The sequence below is a fragment of the Rhagoletis zephyria genome, unplaced genomic scaffold (assembly GCF_001687245.7).
Source record: "Rhagoletis zephyria isolate East Lansing unplaced genomic scaffold, Rhagoletis_zephyria_1.1 Rzeph_scaffold_04008, whole genome shotgun sequence".
NCBI classification, from domain to species: domain Eukaryota; kingdom Metazoa; phylum Arthropoda; class Insecta; order Diptera; family Tephritidae; genus Rhagoletis; species Rhagoletis zephyria.
The window spans coordinates 16,656-37,426 of NW_016161091.1; the positions used below are offsets into that span (position 1 = coordinate 16,656).

The 20,771-nt window shown below is 34.3% G+C and overlaps 1 protein-coding gene across 1 annotated transcript; it reads left to right on the forward strand.

The window, feature by feature from the left end:
• Positions 1-2,446: 2,446 nt before the first annotated feature.
• Positions 2,447-19,165, forward strand: LOC108370097 (uncharacterized). Its single transcript, XM_017625355.1, has 5 exons — positions 2,447-2,494; positions 2,671-2,745; positions 2,834-3,001; positions 3,129-3,248; positions 19,046-19,165. Exons 1-5 carry the CDS (start codon positions 2,447-2,449, stop codon positions 19,163-19,165), a joined length of 531 nt encoding a protein of 176 aa, XP_017480844.1.
• Positions 19,166-20,771: the final 1,606 nt, after the last annotated feature.

Genomic DNA, 20,771 nt, shown 5'->3' on the forward strand with positions numbered 1-20,771 from the left:
CTGTTTTTGCACTCTTGTGGAAGAATAAGCACAAGAGCATTTGGAAGAATTAAAAAAAATCAACGCCAATTTTTATAAATTGCACTTCTTATAAGAAAAAAACAACGCAAGAGCCGTCAGCAAAATAGTTATTAAAACTCAACGCGATTCTTTAGCCACATAAAATTTACACTTGTTTTACTCAAATCTCATAGGCGATGTTACTGTATAATTAAACATTTTTCATATTTTCTAAATATTGTATAAAGTTTGGTTTATATCGTAATAGCATGAATAATAATAAAAAAAATCACCATACACTCAATTATGTTCGCCACTGTATATTTCGACTTTAGATGATTTATCGCAAATAGATTTTTCATGAAACCACTCAGGAAAACTATCTTTTTTTGGATTCAATGATTTAAGCATACAAAATGTTTACACTGCACTTTTATTTATTCTTTAATACTCACATTTTAAATATTCAAACACATTTTCCATACCAAAACCTTTTAAAAGCGCCTTTAATTTGTGGTCGTCGTTTTCTTCCTCGCTCAGAAATGAATTTGGAGTTATAGTATTAATAACTTCGCCAGAGCCTGAAGTTAGATTAATCACTTCGCCAGAAGCTGGAGTTATATTAATCACTTCGCCACCTATTGCGTAGAATACATTTTCAAAAACTTCCTCACTTTCCATTTCTATAAAAATCTTTTGATTATCACCTTTTTAAATTTTTGCTTTCACAACCGAACTTCACGCGTCAAAAATTTTTCGCAAATGAAGCTTCTTTTCATGCAGCAATGTAGATCAGTAAACCAGGAACCGTTATTCATATGTACGTTTTGTTGCTAGATACAATTCAAGAAAGTAAGATCTACCGCAAAACAACTTTGATTCGACAATGTTGCAATTTCAAATTAACAATAACAGTGTGGAAGTAAAAATGACTTTTAGTTATTTTGCAGAAAACTGAAACAATGTTGATTTGAAATTATTTCTAGTTAGATCGACTATTGAATTTTTAAATCAACCTTAAAATTGTTATGTGGTCATTTTTAAATGTTAAATCAAATAGGTTTTCTTGAACTTTGCACAATTGTAAAAATGACGGTGATCGGAGTTATTTTAACATTTCAGTTTTTCCCTCAGTGTACACTGCAAATTGTTTACACTTCCTCATTTTGCGATTCATCAAGTGCAAGCATGAGTTTCAACTGTCAAAATTCATAATAGGTATTTCCGGACCATTTCATGACTTGTTCAGGATCATTTCGAGACCTATTCAGGACGAATTCATGAGTAGTTTAGGAACATTTTAGGACTTGTTCGAGATCATTTCACGGCTTTTATGATCATTTCAGTTCCTGTTCAGGATTATTTCCAGACCATTTTAGGTCTATTTCGGGACCATTTCGGATACTAGTTTAGGACTATTTCGGGTTTCTTACGGGACTTGTTCAGAAACATTTCGGGACTAGTTTTGGATCATTATAGAACTAGGAGGCGACCATTTCTGACTTGTTTCAAGACTTGATCGGAATTCTTTCGGGGCAAGTTCGCGACCTTTTTCAGAACCACATCAGAACTACTTCATGCCAGTTTTGGGACTATTTAGGCATCATCAGGGGTAGTTCGAAACTCGTAACGAGAGCAATTCTCGAAGTAGTTATGAAAAAGACGTTTACTGGACACGAAAACATTAAAATAACCTTTAATTTCAAACCTAACCTACTCGTATTTATGTTCTAAGTAAATAATGCCAATGCTTTGCCAAGCCGTACTAACGCCTTATTTTCAAGCCGTTCAACCATTTCGTATATAAACAAATATAGTATAGTGGGCCTTTCTATATTAAGGTAACGAATATATATATAAGTATACATATATATATTTTAGTTAGGCACTATAATATTTTCAGTTCTGAGTCAATAGAGTTCAATTCCAATACGACTTCAAACCACTACCACATTACTGCGCGGAAAATAAATTAATTCTGATTACCAAATCAGATATACCTGATTAATATAAAATAAGCAATTAAAATGTAATAATGTGTTGTTACATATCTATGCATCTGCAATGAAATTTCTATTAAAATATGAAAGAGATATTTAGGCCCGTTGTTCGATATCTGCTATTTGGCAAATTTGGACGTTGACAGACTTACCACAGTTGAATCAGCCGATGTTACAATACGTTAGCTATTATGTACTAGTATGTATGTATGTACCTTTATACACATATGATTATGTCTAGAAATGTAGCACTATGAAACGAACTCTGGCTCAAGTGTCAAAGTAATACGCACTAATGTCCCCCACTTAAGCTGCGCGCTGACTCGATGAAAATCCATTAATATATGTAAATTAATACATTTACTTAACGGCTGACAGATTTAGTTATTCATTCTAGTCCATTAAATTTTTGGCGGCTATACGTCATTGTCAATCCAGCAGTAGGCATGAAGAAACGTATTTTTTGCGCATCGATCATCGGCAGCATTTTTATTGTAAGTGATACTAATATAAAGCAGAAAAACTTACACAACACAGCAGAATGCATTTATATACATATACATCATACACTTTATGCAGATTGCTGTAATGCCAGCGGTGGAGTTTACCAATCGTCGAATGCATTGAAGTCGACAAATCTTACCTTACTTTCCCCCTTTGCCGTTTAAAGGCTGTTAATCGCACTTATAAATACTTAACATTACGTGCAAAATTTCCAAGAAATGAGCCAGTTAACAATATTTCGGTATGTAGAGAATATAAAAAATTTTAAGAAAAAATAAAATTTTTAAGAAAAATAAATAAAAATAGTATTAAAAATCTGAAAATTTTAGATGTCCTTCGCCTTGCTACGAAAAGCTAATGGCTATAAACCTTTTTTATATAATTTCACCATCGACGCATGCAAATATATAAAGAAACGCAATAATCCTGTTGTTAAATACTTTCACAGCTGGTTCGAGAAATATTCGACCATAAATAGAAGTTGCCCATATGGACCGGTAAGTCGTTAGCTATTTTGAATCATATTGCTACATACATACATACATGGATAGATAAACATACCTATGAACCACATACATACATAAATTAATATATCTAAAATTATTTAAATAATTTCGCTTTCAGCAAGATGAAATCGTTGATAAACTACCTCTGGGTCACATCAATCACATGGCAACCGAAGTACTGCCAGTGCCAACGGGCGAATATGTTTTTCACACCACTTGGATTTTCTACCAAATAAAAGTAGCTTTTGTTAAGCTATTTTTTCGAATTTTATAAACTATAACTGTAATCTTATAACTTATAACTATGTATTATTGCACATTCCGTTTGAATCAGTTGTTTTCGTAAGCTTTCTTACTTCTTAAATGGCACTTATGCACCCTGAGTTAAATAAATGGAGCAAAGCAACCAAATTCTTTACTTCTACATGGGGTAGGGTAATAAAATAAATTTTATTCAATTTAATCGATGTATTTATGACACGAAAACTTAAAATATATAACATAAAAAATCCCTAAGGGTACAGTCATCTTAACTTGCAAAGCATACAAATTTTATAAGTTTACGGCCTCGTATATCTACTATCCTACGGAAGGGTAAACTCTATCTTCAATGGTTTAAATCCTCTTCTGCATTGATAAATCAAATAGTTATTCTTTGTAAAGATTAATTATGTTTTTGCTTTTTACCTGATTAAAACATTTTGTTTAGCGCAGTTTAGTGTGTTTATATGTTCTCTTTCGAAAGGCTCAAGGTCGAAATTCCTTATGAAGTTACCAAAGCATATATTACGGGAAATATACATATTTAAATTTATATTATATATAAAAGTAAAGTCCGAAATTTAATGCTCTCACGCCCTATGATTGTCCTATATCGAGAAAATATACTCCTGTTTTTTTTTTTGTTTTTAAATCAAAAGATATTTTATATGGGAAACAACAGTTTTTCGTAGAAATAGTATAGAATTGCTGAAAACCAATATTTTTCGATCGGAACACTCTGTTTCTGAGGAGCCTAATAATAGTACCGAATTGTTTATTTTACCATTTCTTAATACTATTGATTTCTTATGGGTCCCCTTTGTATTTTTGAGGGTTTTTGGAACACATAAACAAAACAGTTACTTTTAAAAAATGGTAACATAAACAATTGGTTATTATTATTGGAAGTCTGCTGAAGGGAAACAGAAAACGAAAAATATTAATTTTCAAGAATTTTCAAGAATTCTATACAATTTCTACGAAACTATGTTTGAAGTGAAACTCCTTTAGCGGCGGTTAGTTGGTTGGGAGTAAATTTGCAAATTCAGTGGAAATTGCACACGGAAATGATGTAATGGAAATGGTGAAACGGAAATGGTTGGGGCTGAAACAAGTACTTCTTGAGTTAAAGAATAACACTTAGAAAAAGACCAATACAAGAATGAAAGTAAAGGGGAGTACGTATGTACATAGATAAAGAAAAGAATAAAGGCAAAGGTAAAAATAAAAACAAAACAAAAATATGCGTAAGATAAAGGCAAAAATTAAGATCAATGTAAATTTAAACACTTTACTTAAGTGAAGGGGAATATGTAGATGAAGAAAATGATAAACACAAAAGTAAAAACAAAGATAAATGTAAAGAAAAAGTTAGGGTGAGGACACCGATAAAAGTAAAGATGAAGATAGAAGAAGAAAGATTAAAGTAAAGGTAATTATAGAGGAAAGGATATAGATGGAGACATAGAGACTCAATCTGTGAACTATTTTGGGATTTTAGATATTTTCCNACACTTTACTTAAGTGAAGGGGAATATGTAGATGAAGAAAATGATAAACAGAAAATGATAAAAAGTAAAAACAAAGATAAATGTAAAGAAAAAGTTAGGGTGAGGACACCGATAAAAGTAAAGATGAAGATAGAAGAAGAAAGATTAAAGTAAAGGTAATTATAGAGGAAAGGATATAGATGGAGACATAGAGACTCAATCTGTGAACTATTTTGGGATTTTAGATATTTTCCGGATTCTCGGGACTTATCGATATAATAATCGATATTTTTATCGCTTTTGTTATCGATAATTTAATAGATATTGTTATCGATTTTGCTATCGATATCTTCGAAACATCGATATAATAATCGATATTTTTATCGCTTTTGTTATCGATGTTTTTAACGATTTTATTATCGATACTTTTTATAATAGATTTTGTTATCGATTATTTATCGATATTGTTATCGATTTTTCAATCGATTTTCTAAGTTATTTTTGTTACCGATTTTGTTATCGTTATTTTTATCAATTTTTGATATCTTCCGAATATTTTGTTTTGCTTAAGAAAAGTGCATATTTCAAACATCGTTTTAAGGAAGATTTTGTGAATTTTCGGGGGTTGCGGTTTTATCGGGAGTGTCGGGAAAGGATTTTGGCGGGAGGGACGCGCCATATTTTTACAGATCTTCCAGATACCGCCCATCCCGGCCAATTTTAAATCAGTACCGTAGGTCCCGCGGGTCCCGCCGGTCCCGCTATCCCACGCCCATCTCTAGTTCGAATCCTCGGGCAGCGATTTTTTTTTATAGTAAACATAACTATAAGTATACATAATTATTATATTTAAAAATTGTTTAGTTAAACTTTCTTTTGGATATTAGGTTTTCTTGTTTTTAAAAGTAAATTTAATTGTTATTTGATTTAATTTTTGGAAACTTAATTTGTTAATAAAATTTTTTTCTTTTATTTTATTGTTTTAAAAGGAAAATATTCTTTGTTTAATTTCTTTTTTTATTTAGTGACATATTTTATTTTTATTTTATTCATTAAATTTTACCTTAATTATCTTTTAACTTTTGCATTTCATGGTTTGAAAAAAAAAATATATATTTTTTTTATATATTTAGGAATTTAATTTTTTCAAGCTAATTTTTTTTAATTCTTAGATTTCATTGTTTTGAAAAANTTACCTTAATTATCTTTTAACTTTTGCATTTCATGGTTTGAAAAAAAAAAATATATATTTTTTTTATATATTTAGGAATTTAATTTTTTCAAGCTAATTTTTTTTAATTCTTAGATTTCATTGTTTTGAAAAGGAAAATATATTTTTTAGTTTCATTTAATTTTTAGAAAATCGTCTATTTTATTTTTCTTTCTTATTAAGTTTTATTTGATATATTTTAAATTTAATCGAATCCTACTGAAAGAAGTCTGATGAGGAAATGTGGTGATTTCCGAAATAGCTATCACTTCTACCATTTTTTCAAATTATTGAATATAATTGTTATAAGTCCATAAAATAACAAAAACAAATATTTTAAATTTAATTTTTAGAAGACTTGTTGCTTAAAGAAAAACCGAATAACGTTAAGACCTCCTTATTCTTTCATTTAGTCTGTCAAAAGACAGAAAAGAGCTTTCAACATAGCTACCAGAATTGAAAATTGTCTTACGAAAGTCTTTTGGTTTTCGAAAGACTTCGATGAGTTGAAAGACAGTTGCCAGAAGTGCGCTGTTAATGTCGATATAATAAATTTTTATTGTAAGCAACCAAAAAATTCTATCATACTAAAACACACAAAGCCTTTCCAGTCTTCTTCGCCATGAGCTCGGCCGTCTGTGGGACCGCCTGTCCGCAGTTAAAGTTTAAAACATATTCTATCTTCCTTCTCCCCGCTTAAAGCGAAATTGAATTTCAATTTGAAAATAGGAATACAGATTTTTTTCCAGCTGACTTCTTCCGAACCGTCTGTACGTCTCTATCGACCTAATCAATCCACTGTCCAGTCACACTTAAAGCCACCTGATGACCAAACGCAGAAATGTTCGCTTCGCAACACATTTCATTTCAACTGCATCTGCCACTTCTTCTGCCGGCATGAACTTGTCTCTCATGGCAAATTCAGTTAACGCTGCAATCACCACTTACGTTCACCAAATGTTTCAAAACTACGCACAATGTATGCCACATTCGGATGTAGTCATCCGCCTGCAGCCGCGTTCCAACCGAACCACCGCTTCTCATACTCACTTCTCTGTCATTCTTTTTTTTTGGTTAAGTTTTTGCTTGAGAGTGAAATGTCGTCGCTGTGAATGTGGGTTTTGTTGCTATTGTTGCGTCGCGTTGTCGTGTGCAAAACCAAAACACCTTTGGGAAATTAATATCCTTTAGCGTATACGAGAATTGTGGCTGCATGGTGTGTGGGTGGGAGAGGCAGTGGGAGTGCTGAAAGCAGAGCGCATTCGATGGCAATTGAAATCACAGCTCAACACAGTCACTCGGCTTGCGGCGTGCGAAATGCTTCATGTGGCTTAAATCAGCGAACTTTTGACTCGGAAACGTTTGATTTGTACTGTTTTATGATCTCTTTTTAACCGACTTCAAAAAAAGGAGGAGGTTATCAGTTCGTCAGAATTTTTTTTAATTTTTTTTTAATTGTTATGTATGTCACCGCGTAACTTTGGACTACGTTAACCGATTTCGATAAATCTTTTTTCATCGGAAAGGTGGTACCTCTAGAATGGCCCCATACTAATTTTGTTTAGATCCGACAATTAACGATAATCTTAAATTTTTATATATGAATTGAAGTCGGTTTTGTTTTTTGCTTAAAAAATACTTGTTGTTTTTGCTTTGACTTTGTCCCAACGAAATTGAAACACTGAATCCTTCTAGAGACAAATGAGATAAAAAAAAAACTATCGAGACCGATTGGACTCGTAAGGTGATAATATTTCAGGTCAAGCTGGCATATTATCTATACAAATGTGGCTCTAAAATAAATGTACGTATCTTTCGTAACAGGTTGAGAATTTAAGTTCCACAAAATCAAAAGGAACCAATTTTTTCTAACCTCTAGAAGATCTTATGATGCGGAGATTTAGAAAACTATTTGCCCAATTTTAGGAAAGTTACTACTTCAAACTTATCAAAGCGATTGACACCAAAGCCATCATGCAGCTCTTGGGAAAGTAACAATTCCCTCATATCTTCTACTAGAATGTCAGGAAGGGCCAAGAAAGTAATAAGTGGTCTCAAGTTTTCGACAGCTAAATAGGTTCTTTTTACTCTCTTAAATTTCATACCGACTAATCTTCACCCTAAAAGGGTTGCATACAACACAAAACGCAGGTCGTCAAAGCCATTGCAGGCGCCATTCTCTAGCCGTGTTCAGCAAATGAGAAGACGAAACTTGCGAGATGCTGAAGTTAAATAGTAGTAGGGAGAGAACACCACACTGGGCGTCCATCTATTAAATATTCTTGGTTTGGAGGTTTCAACTCGAACAAGTAAAGTTGACTGTCGACAACTCAGATAATCTACCGTTCCCCGTTTTAGTCCTTATGGATGCAGACTATGTCTCAATGTACGCTATTAGCTTGGGAGGTATTCGACAAATCAAACGCTACTAGGACAGTTATCTCGAAGATGGGGGTTCAGGTTAAGGCTCTGAGTTACCTTTGTATTGATATTGTTCAGTGCTGTGGTGGTGCTGCGACGTTTATGGATGCCCATGTTGATTCGTAGTGGGATTAAGTTGCATGTAAAGCACGAGAGTAGTAGAGCGTGGGAGAAAGTTACCAGATGATTGCTGGCCGGCCCCCTCAAATTTATTGTTAGAGAAAACAGGACGCGCGCTAGGTTAAATAAGTTTGTGAACTCTTCTGGTCACTCGACTGCTGGCCTTATCTACAAAATTATCGAGCTCTGTCGGTGTGGATAGGCATCTCACGGTCGACCAACACTTACTCTCACCCGAGGTAAAGGTACTGGTCTTCAAGAACTCTATTCACGTCTTCAGATCCGCTGACGGATATCTAAGTTGATGGAAATGCTCAGCCGTGAAATCAGGGAAGATTTATGAGAGTCTACTGGAAAGAATAACCCGTAGCGCTGTAGCAGTACCACCCTTGCGCAGAGGTCGGTTTAGGTGGTGAGGGCAAAACGCAGGCATCTGAAATTGTCTCGCTTGCGATCTTAACGGAGCTCATTGTAGCTGGAGCAGCTTAACATGGATGAGATATAGCGATTTTACTCCTCTCCAGTTGAGTTATAAGTGTTTCGTATGATCACTATACAGAGTGTGATTGACCTATGGCGTTGTCTATTTTGGTTCCGATATATTCTGAATAACATGAGGGACTGAGAGTTACTGGGTTGCCATCACACGAGATTTGAAAGAGAGTGATGGTGGGAGAGGAGGTGATAGGCGCGGGTAGTGGAGTTGTTGCTGAAGTCGTGCTGCCGAGTTGGAGACGTTGGTGATAGGGCGAGCTGTATGGCGTCCGAAACAAGAGGCCACATAACTTTTGGTGCACTTTCTGTTTGACCTATGTAGGTTAGGTTGAAGTGGCTGACCTCCTCCTATATTCCAGATGATGACACAGGTAGGCTTGTTGTGATACAATTTTGACTCGCAGTTGATTCCGACTGTAAACCTAAAACAAAATTTGAAATTTAAGTCCTTCAGATCGTGGAAAACATATTGCTTGAGATTGTATTGATTTTTTGTCATCCCTTGTCAAATTTGGTTTGGAGACGAACCGGTTCCGGCGATTTACCATCTTCAGTGCACTTTTTGGTTCTGGAGACATCGGTGTCTCAGTTTAGCTAAGGCTAGGCAATGGCTTAGGTAGTATTGGACGTTCATGATTTTGTCATCATAGTTACAGCTGTGGCAGGGGTAGCTCACTAGAAATCTCGTTCTGCTGACATGTACCTTCATTAGGGCGTGGCTAGTGGGGTCTCCCTAAAACGAGCCTACGTTGGAGGCGCTCCAAGGTATGAATGGCCTTAGGCCTGTTCTTATCCCAACTGGGTCGACCTTAAACTCACCGCAACCGCGACGATTTTGTTGGATTGAACAGGCTTCAGAATAGCAAATCGTCCTGTGTGACCTAACACTAGAAAAGGGCCATGAACGGATACTTCCATTCAGTGGGCGGCTGCTGCTAAATAACCGAAATTTAGTTGGTAGAACAAATAGATTTCTGGTACGTGGTTAGACTCAGAGCCAGCCCAAAACAGACGGATGTGGAGCAACCCGGCTGCAAGGTGATGCTTCATGAATGGACAACGTTTAGTAGGACTAGCCCGAAAAACAGGGTTACATCGCCGAAGCCACAGCACTGGTTGGATAGACCTCGAGTCAGTCTGGAATTACTGACTATGTTTGGCGAAAATGCCTGCTAAATCTGGTTGTAGAAATACCTTGACTCCAGTGGCAGCCATTTTTTATGAAAAAAGAATAACTGAGGCCCTGTATAGAATTGAAAGCGCCATGACAAAGAGATGTGGTAACTTTTTGGCTACATGAAACCATAACTTAGGCAATTAGGACGTCATTGTCTGGTGAAAATCACTGGTAAAGTCTACTTTAGAGAACAAGTTAGAGCCGGAGAAAAGCGCCGCTCTTGCTGAAATCAACGGACCATTTCAGGCTAGTCCTACTCTTAGAGGACGTGCCGAGTGAAGCTGCTGCAGTATTTTAACCGCCATTAGCTCATAAAGCACTGATTTAGGTTCCAGAACGAGTGGCATTGCAAAAAACTGCATGGCTGATGAGTTAGTTAGGAAGGGCACCCTCGAGGTAAGCTATCACGATTGGGTAGGTAAACGTAGGGGTTGCTTCGGACAATTCCTAGACAGACGGGCTTATGGTCGTCTCGGTTAGTGCTGAGCGGTCGGAGGAGCTTCTGCAGCTGGCTAAGTGCCACCTCTCGGTTCGAAAAGGTGTCTTCACCGGGAATTATCTATGTATGAGGAGCTCATTATATCATTACGAACCCCTATTATCAGCCGCTCTGCCTTTGCTAAGATTTAAACGGCTCATCTCATATTTCATCAACACTCGCGAGGAACTCACTGAAGCGGACAACAAGTTGATGCGACATTTTATTTTGATTTTCTCAACAACTTCATGTGGCTAACTGCAAGTACCATTCCAGGAAAAATCTATTAAGAACTTTTCACAAGTGTGCAATTTTGCTCATACATATATGTGTATGTGCACTCATTCACGCCGCAACTATAACCGCATTCTACAGGCTTCCGCTTGCATTTGAGTCTCTATGCACTAATCGCTTTTGGGTATTCNATCTCATATTTCATCAACACTCGCGAGGAACTCACTGAAGCGGACAACAATTTGATGCGACATTTTATTTTGATTTTCTCAACAACTTCATGTGGCTAACTGCAATTACCATTCCAGGAAAAATCTATTAAGAACATTTCACAAGTGTGCAATTTTGCTCATACATATATGTGTATATGCACTCATTCACGCAACTATAACCGCATTCTACAGGCTTCCGCTTGCATTCGAGTCTCTATGCACTAATCGCTTTGGGTATTCACTACGCTCTTTCGACTTTAATTGCCGTTGACTTTGTTACGAATAGCAACTCCCACGTCCCCCCCTTTCACTTTATACCATGCGTTTCCCTTGTGCATCCACATAGTTATTATTAATATTTTTGCGCAGTTTCATTAAATTTTCCATGAGCAAAGAATTATAATAAAAAAATTCCTCATCTGCATTCGTGTTGAAAAACAAAACGGAAATCGCAAAAAGTTGCCGCTGAACACCGAGCTTTGCCACCATTTGATGTTGCGTGTTGCATGTTGGAAAGTTCAAAAGTGGCAAGTGCAAAGTTAGAGCGCATATTGCTTTGTTGTTTTTTTTTGTTGGTTGGTGTATTATTATTTTTTTTTTGTTGGTTGGTGTATTATTTTTTTTTGCGTTTATTGCAGCGTTTATAAATTTTGTTGTTGCTTGGCATTGGCAAATTGGTGAGTGCTCGTTTGGGAATTTGTCGTGCTTCATCTGCATTTACTGCTTTTGCATTTGAAGTGTTTTGGTGTTGCTGTTATTCTGCTAGTTTGATTGCTCTTCTCCTTCTGCTACTCTTGTACTCTTGTGTATTACGAATGTAGATTTGTGTTTATGTATATGTATCCATATGTATGCATCAGTGATGGAAAAGTAGGTACAATTGTAATTTTTTTCAGTCCTTTTATAACTTGAAGGTACATGTGTAGCATTTTCGGTACATTTTCATCTTAGCTAAATAAATTTTCCTGGAATTTTTTCCACCTTGTAGGTATGCCAACTTATGGTGTGATTATACATACTTCGCAAAAGTTCGCATAAATTTCAAACTATCAGGTGAAAATCTTTTGAATGCATTTTGCATGTATTCCATTATATTTATAATATAATTTAATATAACTAAAAGTCTTTTAATATTAAAATAAAAATAATTTTATCAAAAATTTGTTTTTCTTAAAAGATATGCACAAGGAAAAAAGAGCCCAAAAACACCTACAAATATAAGATTTATAATAAAAAAAAAACTTTGGTAATATCTCTAAATATTAAAATATGATTTTATATATTAAAAGATAAAAAGCTCTGCAGGCGACCATTTTGAAAAAATATCGTGCTATTTTTTATTCAAAATTTTCATTTTATATTAAAATATCATTTCGCTGTTGGCAGTCGTCCTTAAACCTAACCATATAAAATTACGTAACAAATGAAAGGTATTTTTATGCTCTTTCTAGTAAGTAGACCATTTAATACATGTAGTTAATTTTGTATTTTTTAACCGACTTCCAAAAAAGGAGGAGGTTATCAGTTCGTCGGAATATTTTTTATTTTTTTATGTATGTTACCGCATAATTTTGGACCACCTCAACCGATTTCGATAATTCTTTCTGCTCTTTCTAATCTGGTTTAGATCCGATCATTGGATCATGATATATATTTATATATATATATATATATATATATATATATATATATATTATATGAGAATTGAAGTCGGGTTTTTTTGCTCAAAATTACTTGTTTTAATAAAAACTTACGTATTTTATTTACATATTTTGACAGATATTGTATTGGGAATTATGTCAAACGAAGCAATCTGGGCTCGGATGGCATAAGAGCTATGAACCTTGTGCAGATTTGTTCTTTCAAATGCACTCGAGCACATTTCTTCTCAATCAGGCATCGCATACGTTGCTATTTGTTAAGGTTGATTTCTGTTCGGTTAGAAGGCCCTTCTAAGACTAACTAAACACCTGTGGGCAAGAATTATGCTTCGTTCGATCGCCGACTGACAGTACTTATGCTGGCTCCTAAGTAAATAAAGGTCCTTATAGCTTCGATTTCCGTCATAATTTCGTACTGTTAAACATATTTGACGTGATGTGAAATGTTTAAAAAAATGTGCATATTAATTGTGTAGGTTTTAGGTAAACTTTTTTTCCCTATATTAAGTACCTACGACGATTTGATTTTCCATCTCTGGTATGCATTGAGCAATTCACGTTGCTTGCGCGCGTGCCTCTCACGTTTTATGCAAAATTGCGTTTGTTTTAATTGGTTCGTTGTGCTTCTGTGGCCATTTTATGTAACTCTCAATAGCATACTTTCCTGCGCAATTGAGTGGGAAAGCAACTTCCGCATGAAATGAAAGCAAAAATTAGAAAACATCATTTCAGAGGCATTCAACTTAACAACAAAAAAAAACTATATATTATTTGAGCTTCAACAAATTCTGCACGTCAAATATTGAAATCTCAAACTCAATTCAAAATTGTAAAATGTTTTCGCGAGTATATACATAAATCTCTCTATTAGGATAGCATGTGTGTAACCTCAAGTATTGAATGCCCATTTCCTTTATCTAAAAAGTGTAAAGTGATAGCGAAAATAAGGGAAACTACCTTTATAACTCCTCTGCAAGTTTTTCTGGGAAATTTTTTTCGGGATTCATATCCTATATATTTAAGAGAATTTAAATTAAGTTTGCTTCTAGATTTTTAAATTAAAAAGACATACTAAAAAATTAGAGTGCTCATTTACGGAAAGTGCCGTTAGAATCCTCTTTCGTTATAGAATATAATTTCGCCAAGACTTTTAAAATTTTGATCTTTATAATTTTTTTAGCTTGTTCTATGGCAAAAATAATGGAAATTTTTCTGATATTTTTCGAACAGAAACCAACTGGTAATTTGTGCTGTTTTCCTTAAATATTGAATAAACAATAAAGGGATTCGGAATTTTTCGAAACTTTTCTGGGGACGTATTGGACATTTGCGTGGAATTTTTTCGACTTTTCGATATTTTTCATTGCCTTCGGGATTTTTCGACACTTTTCTCGGAATTCATTCGAGATTTGTGCTGGTTTTTTTTGGGAACTTTCCAATATTTTTCAGGACATTTCGAGATTTCTCGACACTTTTCTCGGGATTCACTTCGCGACTTTCAGCTAGTTTTACGGCATTTCGGATATTTCGTTTTTTCTTTTGGAGTTTTACCGGGCTTATTTTGGGTTCTTTCGGATGTTTTTTTTTCAGGACTCATCGGGAAGTATTAATATTTGTCGAATATTTTCGGTACTTTTTGGTGGACTTTTTGAACTTTTTTCGTTCTTTTTCGAGACTTTTTCTTATTTCTTTGGGTCACTTCGGAAAACTCTTAGCTTTTTTATCTGTTCCTTTTCATGTTTTTTTTGTGGCTATTTTGCAATTTTTAATATTTTATCGGAATATATTTGGATTTTTGGAATCTTTTCGAATTTTTTCGTGTTTTTTCGGTACTCATTGTTATTTTCTCGGTATTTTTTGTGACTTTTCGTGTTAAATTATGGACTTTTCGAGGCTTTTCGATGCTAATCGTGATATTTTCGCTTTTTTGGGGACTTATTCGAAATTTGGATGTCATCACTGAGTTAAATGCTGACCTGTACATCGCTTGTTTGAAGAATTTACTACTCTCTTGTAAAGTTAATAATAGTATCAGTGATGACCGTTAAGTTTCAGACAAGTTCTAACATCAGAAAAGACTTTTTATGAAAATCGCTTGTGTCTGAATAAAAGCATATACCAGCACTTTTTGTTTCGTATGGCGGCCCTTATTGTAATACTTCATTAAACTTAATAGATAAAACAATTGAATTGAAATTTTTAAATTGCATTTTCAAATTTCGTTCATATTCAAAATCCATAATCCATATTGTGAAATTTCGTTGAACCTATAGCTAGAAATATAATTTTAAGCAGGTGGCAACTGCGCTGCAAAATATGCTATACATAATTCCAGTTCGTAGGCTATTTCGGCTAAAAATCGCTTAGGCGGTTACAGCGCCAAATAAGAAGAAGAAGACTATCTCTTCACAATTGTAATCTTAGTGTGATTTTATTTAACTTCTCAATTAAACTGATCTCAAATTCCAATTAAGCAATATTCGTAAAAAATATTTTCAAAATAAGTACAGTTTTCTTAAAACCTCTCTGGCATGATAGCAATTTTTAAATGTTTTGTCTAAATTTTGAAGCGTTTAAATTGATTTTAAATTTTAAAGCAGATAGCTGCCCTCTTATTAAATTTATTCTGTATTCCCCAACAGGTGGCAACGCGCTTCGGAAATCTTTTAGACTTAAAGCTTTCTTAAATCTCTCTCGTTCAATACCCATATTAAAATATTTTATTTAACATGTTATTTAAAGTGATTACGAATTTCGAAATAGGTGGCAGCCCCTTTTAAAAATGATTTTGGAATAAACCTTAATGAAACCTCTCTGGATTTATACGCATAATTACGTAAATTTTTTGTTTAACTTGTTATTTATATTGATTTTAACTTTTTGAACGTGTGGCAACCCTATGAAAGCATACTTTGAAATAAATCATTTTTGAACCCCTTTCGTCTGATGGCCATAAGGTTGTGATGCTTTCATTTATTTGTTTATGAATTAAATGACTATAATATTTTTAACAGCTGGCAACCCCCTTAAAAACTTTTTTCCAAATAAAGACTTTGGAACCCCTTTAGTTTGATATCCATATTGTTTTAATATTTTATTTGACTTATTAATTAATTAATTTTAACTTTTAGTATAATAAAGTTCAAGTTTTAAGCTACTGCAAGATTGCGTTGATTTTTTAATATTTTTTATGCTGACGGCTTTTTGCACTTGTTTCTTATGGAAGAAAATGATCAAAACCGTTTTCAAAGATAATCAAAAAAATAATAATAATTATCGCCGGTTTTGCAATCGGTTAAAACTTGCACTAAAAGCTACAAAACTGCATACTCAAAGAAATTCTAAAAAAAAATTAAAAAAATTTTTAATTTTGTAATGTACTCATTTTATTCAACTTCGGCGTAAAAAAATTCATAACCCAAATTATTGTAGAGTGCACCCCATTATACTATGCTTAAATATCGCGTAATACTCAGAGCTACCTTTGTGATTTTTTTCATATTTTTTTTTGACATATTTTCCAAAAATTTTTTGTTTTATCAAAAAATTTGTATGTGAAAAATGTTTCAAGAAAAAAAATTTTCAATTATTTCTTTTCATAGAGAATTTTTATGTGTGTATGTGTGATTTTTTTCAATTTTTTTCCTCGCCCCGTTCTCGAGCTGTTTGGAAAACTATTAAATCGATTTGTTTTTGTTTTAGTGCTGTAAAGTTTTTAAAAAATGTATTAATCAAGCTCAAATTTCATATTTATTTGTCATTTATGTTTATGCATCAACCCTAAAAATTTGAAACAAATAAAACACATGAAGTGTGAACCACGTCCGTTTTGGTATGGAACACCCGATATACATATGTACATATTTATCCGGTGACAGCTTGGTATCCGAATAGCATCTAAATACATACATATATGTATAACATAGCCACGTTGAACATGGTTTCTTGTCACTTTTTCTTGTATTGCGTACGTTTCACGACTTTTTTATGCATTTTTGAAGATACATGTGTGCTCTCATTGAAAATTGGAGTGTGTTATGACATAAAATGTAGCGAAAATGGCTAACTTACTTGCGTTAAAAAAAGAGTACAAAACTCTCAAAAAAAAAACAGAGTACTTTTATATGTGCGAATGCACTTGACTTTGTTTGACGATGAAAGTGAGCAATCCATATTCGACAACACGAAATTGCCATAAAACCTGTGTAACGTTTTCCATTTTGTTAAGAGAGTATGCGATTTCAAATGCTTTCCATAGAATATATGCACTTCAATGGCCAAGTGAAATAAATACATACCAGGATAAAGGGAACAAGCAAAGTGAAAATCATGTTGAAAAACGAATGGTCGGAAGTGAAAAAAATCAAAAAAAACACAGTTCAGAAATCACAGAAAAGCATAAAAAAGTGAAGCATGTAAAGCTTAGGTTTTTTTTATTTCCCTCAGATATTTTCCTCTTTCATAGGGAGGTGAGTATTCACACGAATGCTTGTGGTTAAGTCATTGCTGCTTCATGATGGAAAAAGAAAAAAATTAGTAATACACCGAATTTTTACTGCTGACCAACATGAAGTTGGTAGAGTTTTCTACAAATGAACCAAATACGACACTGTCATAGAGCGTGACTTGTATGGTGTCATAAAATTTGCTGTCTCTTTTATCTGTCAAGGATCCTCTTTTGAAGTACTTCATATCCCAAATGCTTTTATAGTCTTAAAATATGCAATGGCTTTAAGAGGAAGATCAATGCAACAGTCGTAATAAAATAGCAGCTTAAAATGAAAACTGAAGCTGACGAAAGCCTGAAAACACTGTCAACTAGAAAGCTGTAAAGTTAGGTTGAACAACATGGTCAGTAAAATGTCGAGCAGTTATGTAAAGGGTGCTTCAGTAAAGGTGTTATTTTCGTAATTTGGTACGAAGAAATAGTAATTCAGACAGGATCTGGGAACTGAACGTAAAGCGTTATCTTGTCAGGAAACTTTTCAACAGGAAAAAAGAGAGACTGGTAACTACAATAAACTGATAAGATGCTCCCAAATAAAATAATGAACACACCAATGTCCGAGGCCTCTCGCCTACAGGAAATAATTTCGAAGGAGCCTTGAAATATTATAATAATAATAATAATAGATTGGCGCTTACACATATGTTAGTGTTTGGTCGAGCTTCTCCTCCGATTTGTGGCGTGTGCCTTGATGTTGTCACACTAAGCGGAGGGACCTACAGTTTTACGCTGACTCCGAACGGCGATTGTATTTTTATGAGAAGCTGTTTTTCATGGCAGAAATACTCTCCGAGGTTTGCCATTGCCTGCCGAGGGACGACCGCTGTTAAGAAAAGACCTTTTTTCTATATTTTTTTTGCGATGTTGCTTTGACCAGGGTTTGAACCCAGCTGCTGTGGAATGGAAGCGCACACTGCTTAACACTACACCACAGCGGCCGAAATATTATAGGACCCCTAAAAGACAAGAATGCAATTTCAAAGTTATTTTTTTATCCCAGAATTTTATTATATATTATTATATAAAGTAATCAAGCACAGATCCGGTGCAGCGATTTATCAATCCGGCTTTCAACTTTTTTTTTTGCAACACAGTATGTTCTGGAATGCTAGAGGGCCTTACATAGGTCAAGCTCTTTGGCTATGTTTTCGTTATCAGGTTGCTCATAGAATAACGAAAGCTTATTACCATCGAAGCTCTCACATGCAACGGATTGGCTTGACCGATGAGAGAATGCCGTTTTGTCATTAAGATGACTACACATTTGAGAGTAGAATGTGTTTGATTGTTCAGCGATGGCCACGCCTGAATTTATTCCTATTGCATTAGAAATTCTTTTTCAACTCAAATTTTTTTTCAACTCAAATTTTTTTTCAACTCAAATTTTGACGCCCCTAAATTATGCCGCCTTAGGCACCTGCTTATGTTGCCTTTACGGTAAATCCGCCACCGATTTTGTATTCACCTATGTGACATGTAGGACCGAATAGAAAAAGTTACCAAATTGAAAAACAAATTACAAAATTTTACAAATAAAGAAAAAAATACCAATTTTGGTTGAAAATTACCAAAGCGGCAACGCTGATGAAGACGCTACTATCAAGGACAAGCGCCTAATTGAACGGAATGTTGACTGAAGGCATGTTTTTCCAACAGGATGGCGCCACATGTCATACTGCGCGTATTGGCCACCGATATGCCGTGATTTAACACTATAGACTATTTGCGTTAAACTTACGCGAAGTCATTAGTTTATGCTAACATACCAGAATCTGTGGCATCCTTGGAAGACAACACTGGGCGGACCACTGGCGCAATACACTGCTGGTAAAAGTGGTCGAAAATTCGACTTGCAGAATGCGCTATCTGCAGCGGCCACTTGCCCGTGATTTTGAGGCACTACAAACATATGTATGTGACTTTCTAATAAAGCCAATTTTCAGATTACATATAATTATGTAATTCAGTGTAAAGTTCCATACCTCTGAGTTCTACATCCTTTATAAAAACCAGTCAAAGTATCTTCTAAATAATCTCGATTTATACCACGAATTATTTTTCTTGTGTATGTTTCAAAAGTTCAGGCGCCCGTTTTCGAACACCCTGCAGCATACCTCTTCTTAATCTATGCAAGGCACTCCAACTACTTACTTCTTGCACTCACTGGCCTAATGTTTCTATTAAAAAGTAGCTTTTAAAGTAACATTTCATATCATTTTAGAGAGATTTTTGCCATATAACAGGCCACAATGATTGACAACATCATTTACTGGTTTATTCTGTATTTCCTCTTTAACGAATTGTATGTGATTTTTGCACTTTGCAATGTGGTTAATGAGTGATTACCGTTTATGGTATGACAGCTTAGTGAGTTTAATGAGCAATAAAAATGTGTAAATAACAGCTGAAAATCTGGTATTAATGAAATGACTTAAATTACGAATTGTAAGTGTAAAGTTAACTGGATAAATGTCACTAAATTTGAGACTATCAATTAGCGACTATTTTTGTGACTTGAGATGATTTGGTAATTCGGTACGAGAGAGTAACAAAAATTTCACGAAAAATGTGCTTTGAAAACATGGCACGCTCGCGCTGCTCTAACAGTCGCCGTTGGCCGAGTGCCATTCGAAAGAATTTTGTTAGTTTTTTTCTCTATTTAATTCGATCCTGTCAGTTCGCTTGGTAGTATAACCAGTTGGATGTGTTAATAAAGCGTAAGAGAATTCATGAATGCCTAAGTAGAGGAAGCTCTAATCGCATGAGTGCGTCGGATATTTTATTGCCAAAGCTTTGCCGAACATGACGGGTCGTCCCACACATGGTTCTTCAGACCATACACATTTTATTTGCCTTCTCCACTACGGGCCGTTCTCTGAAGTAACCACTAACTCTAAAGCTCACTTTATATTTAAGGGTTGGTTTGAAAATAAAGCTATGTCTAAAGTCTAGCATTTCTAATATCGGTTTTTGACATATGTATGTTTCTTGGTTGTAAATCAATTTAAAAACGATAATAAAATGATTTACTTAAGCACAATCATAAATTTTAATGCAACCTTTAAATATAAGGTAAGCTTTAAAGTTACAAGTTACTTGAGGAAATGGAAATTTCATCTTATGTTTGCATTCCGAATTAAAAAAAAAAAAAAATTTCATTTAAAACGGCCTCGAGCTCAATATAAATTGTAGAACAAAAAAAAAAAAACGTAATTTAACAGCGAATTTGTTATTCATTGGCCATGTATGAGTACGACATGTACGATATGGCGTATGAGTAACATTATTTCCTAAACCCATTTCATACAAACAATAATGGAACATTCTCATTTCGCTATTCGCAATTTGTTTTGCAATAAAAATGAAAATATCTTGGGAAAATGGATTAGGAAACCCACGAATCACATTTTTATTTATTTATGTCCTTTGAGAAAAATTCACTATGAATGAAATGTTATACAACTAATTGATACATACCAATCGATTTATTTTTTT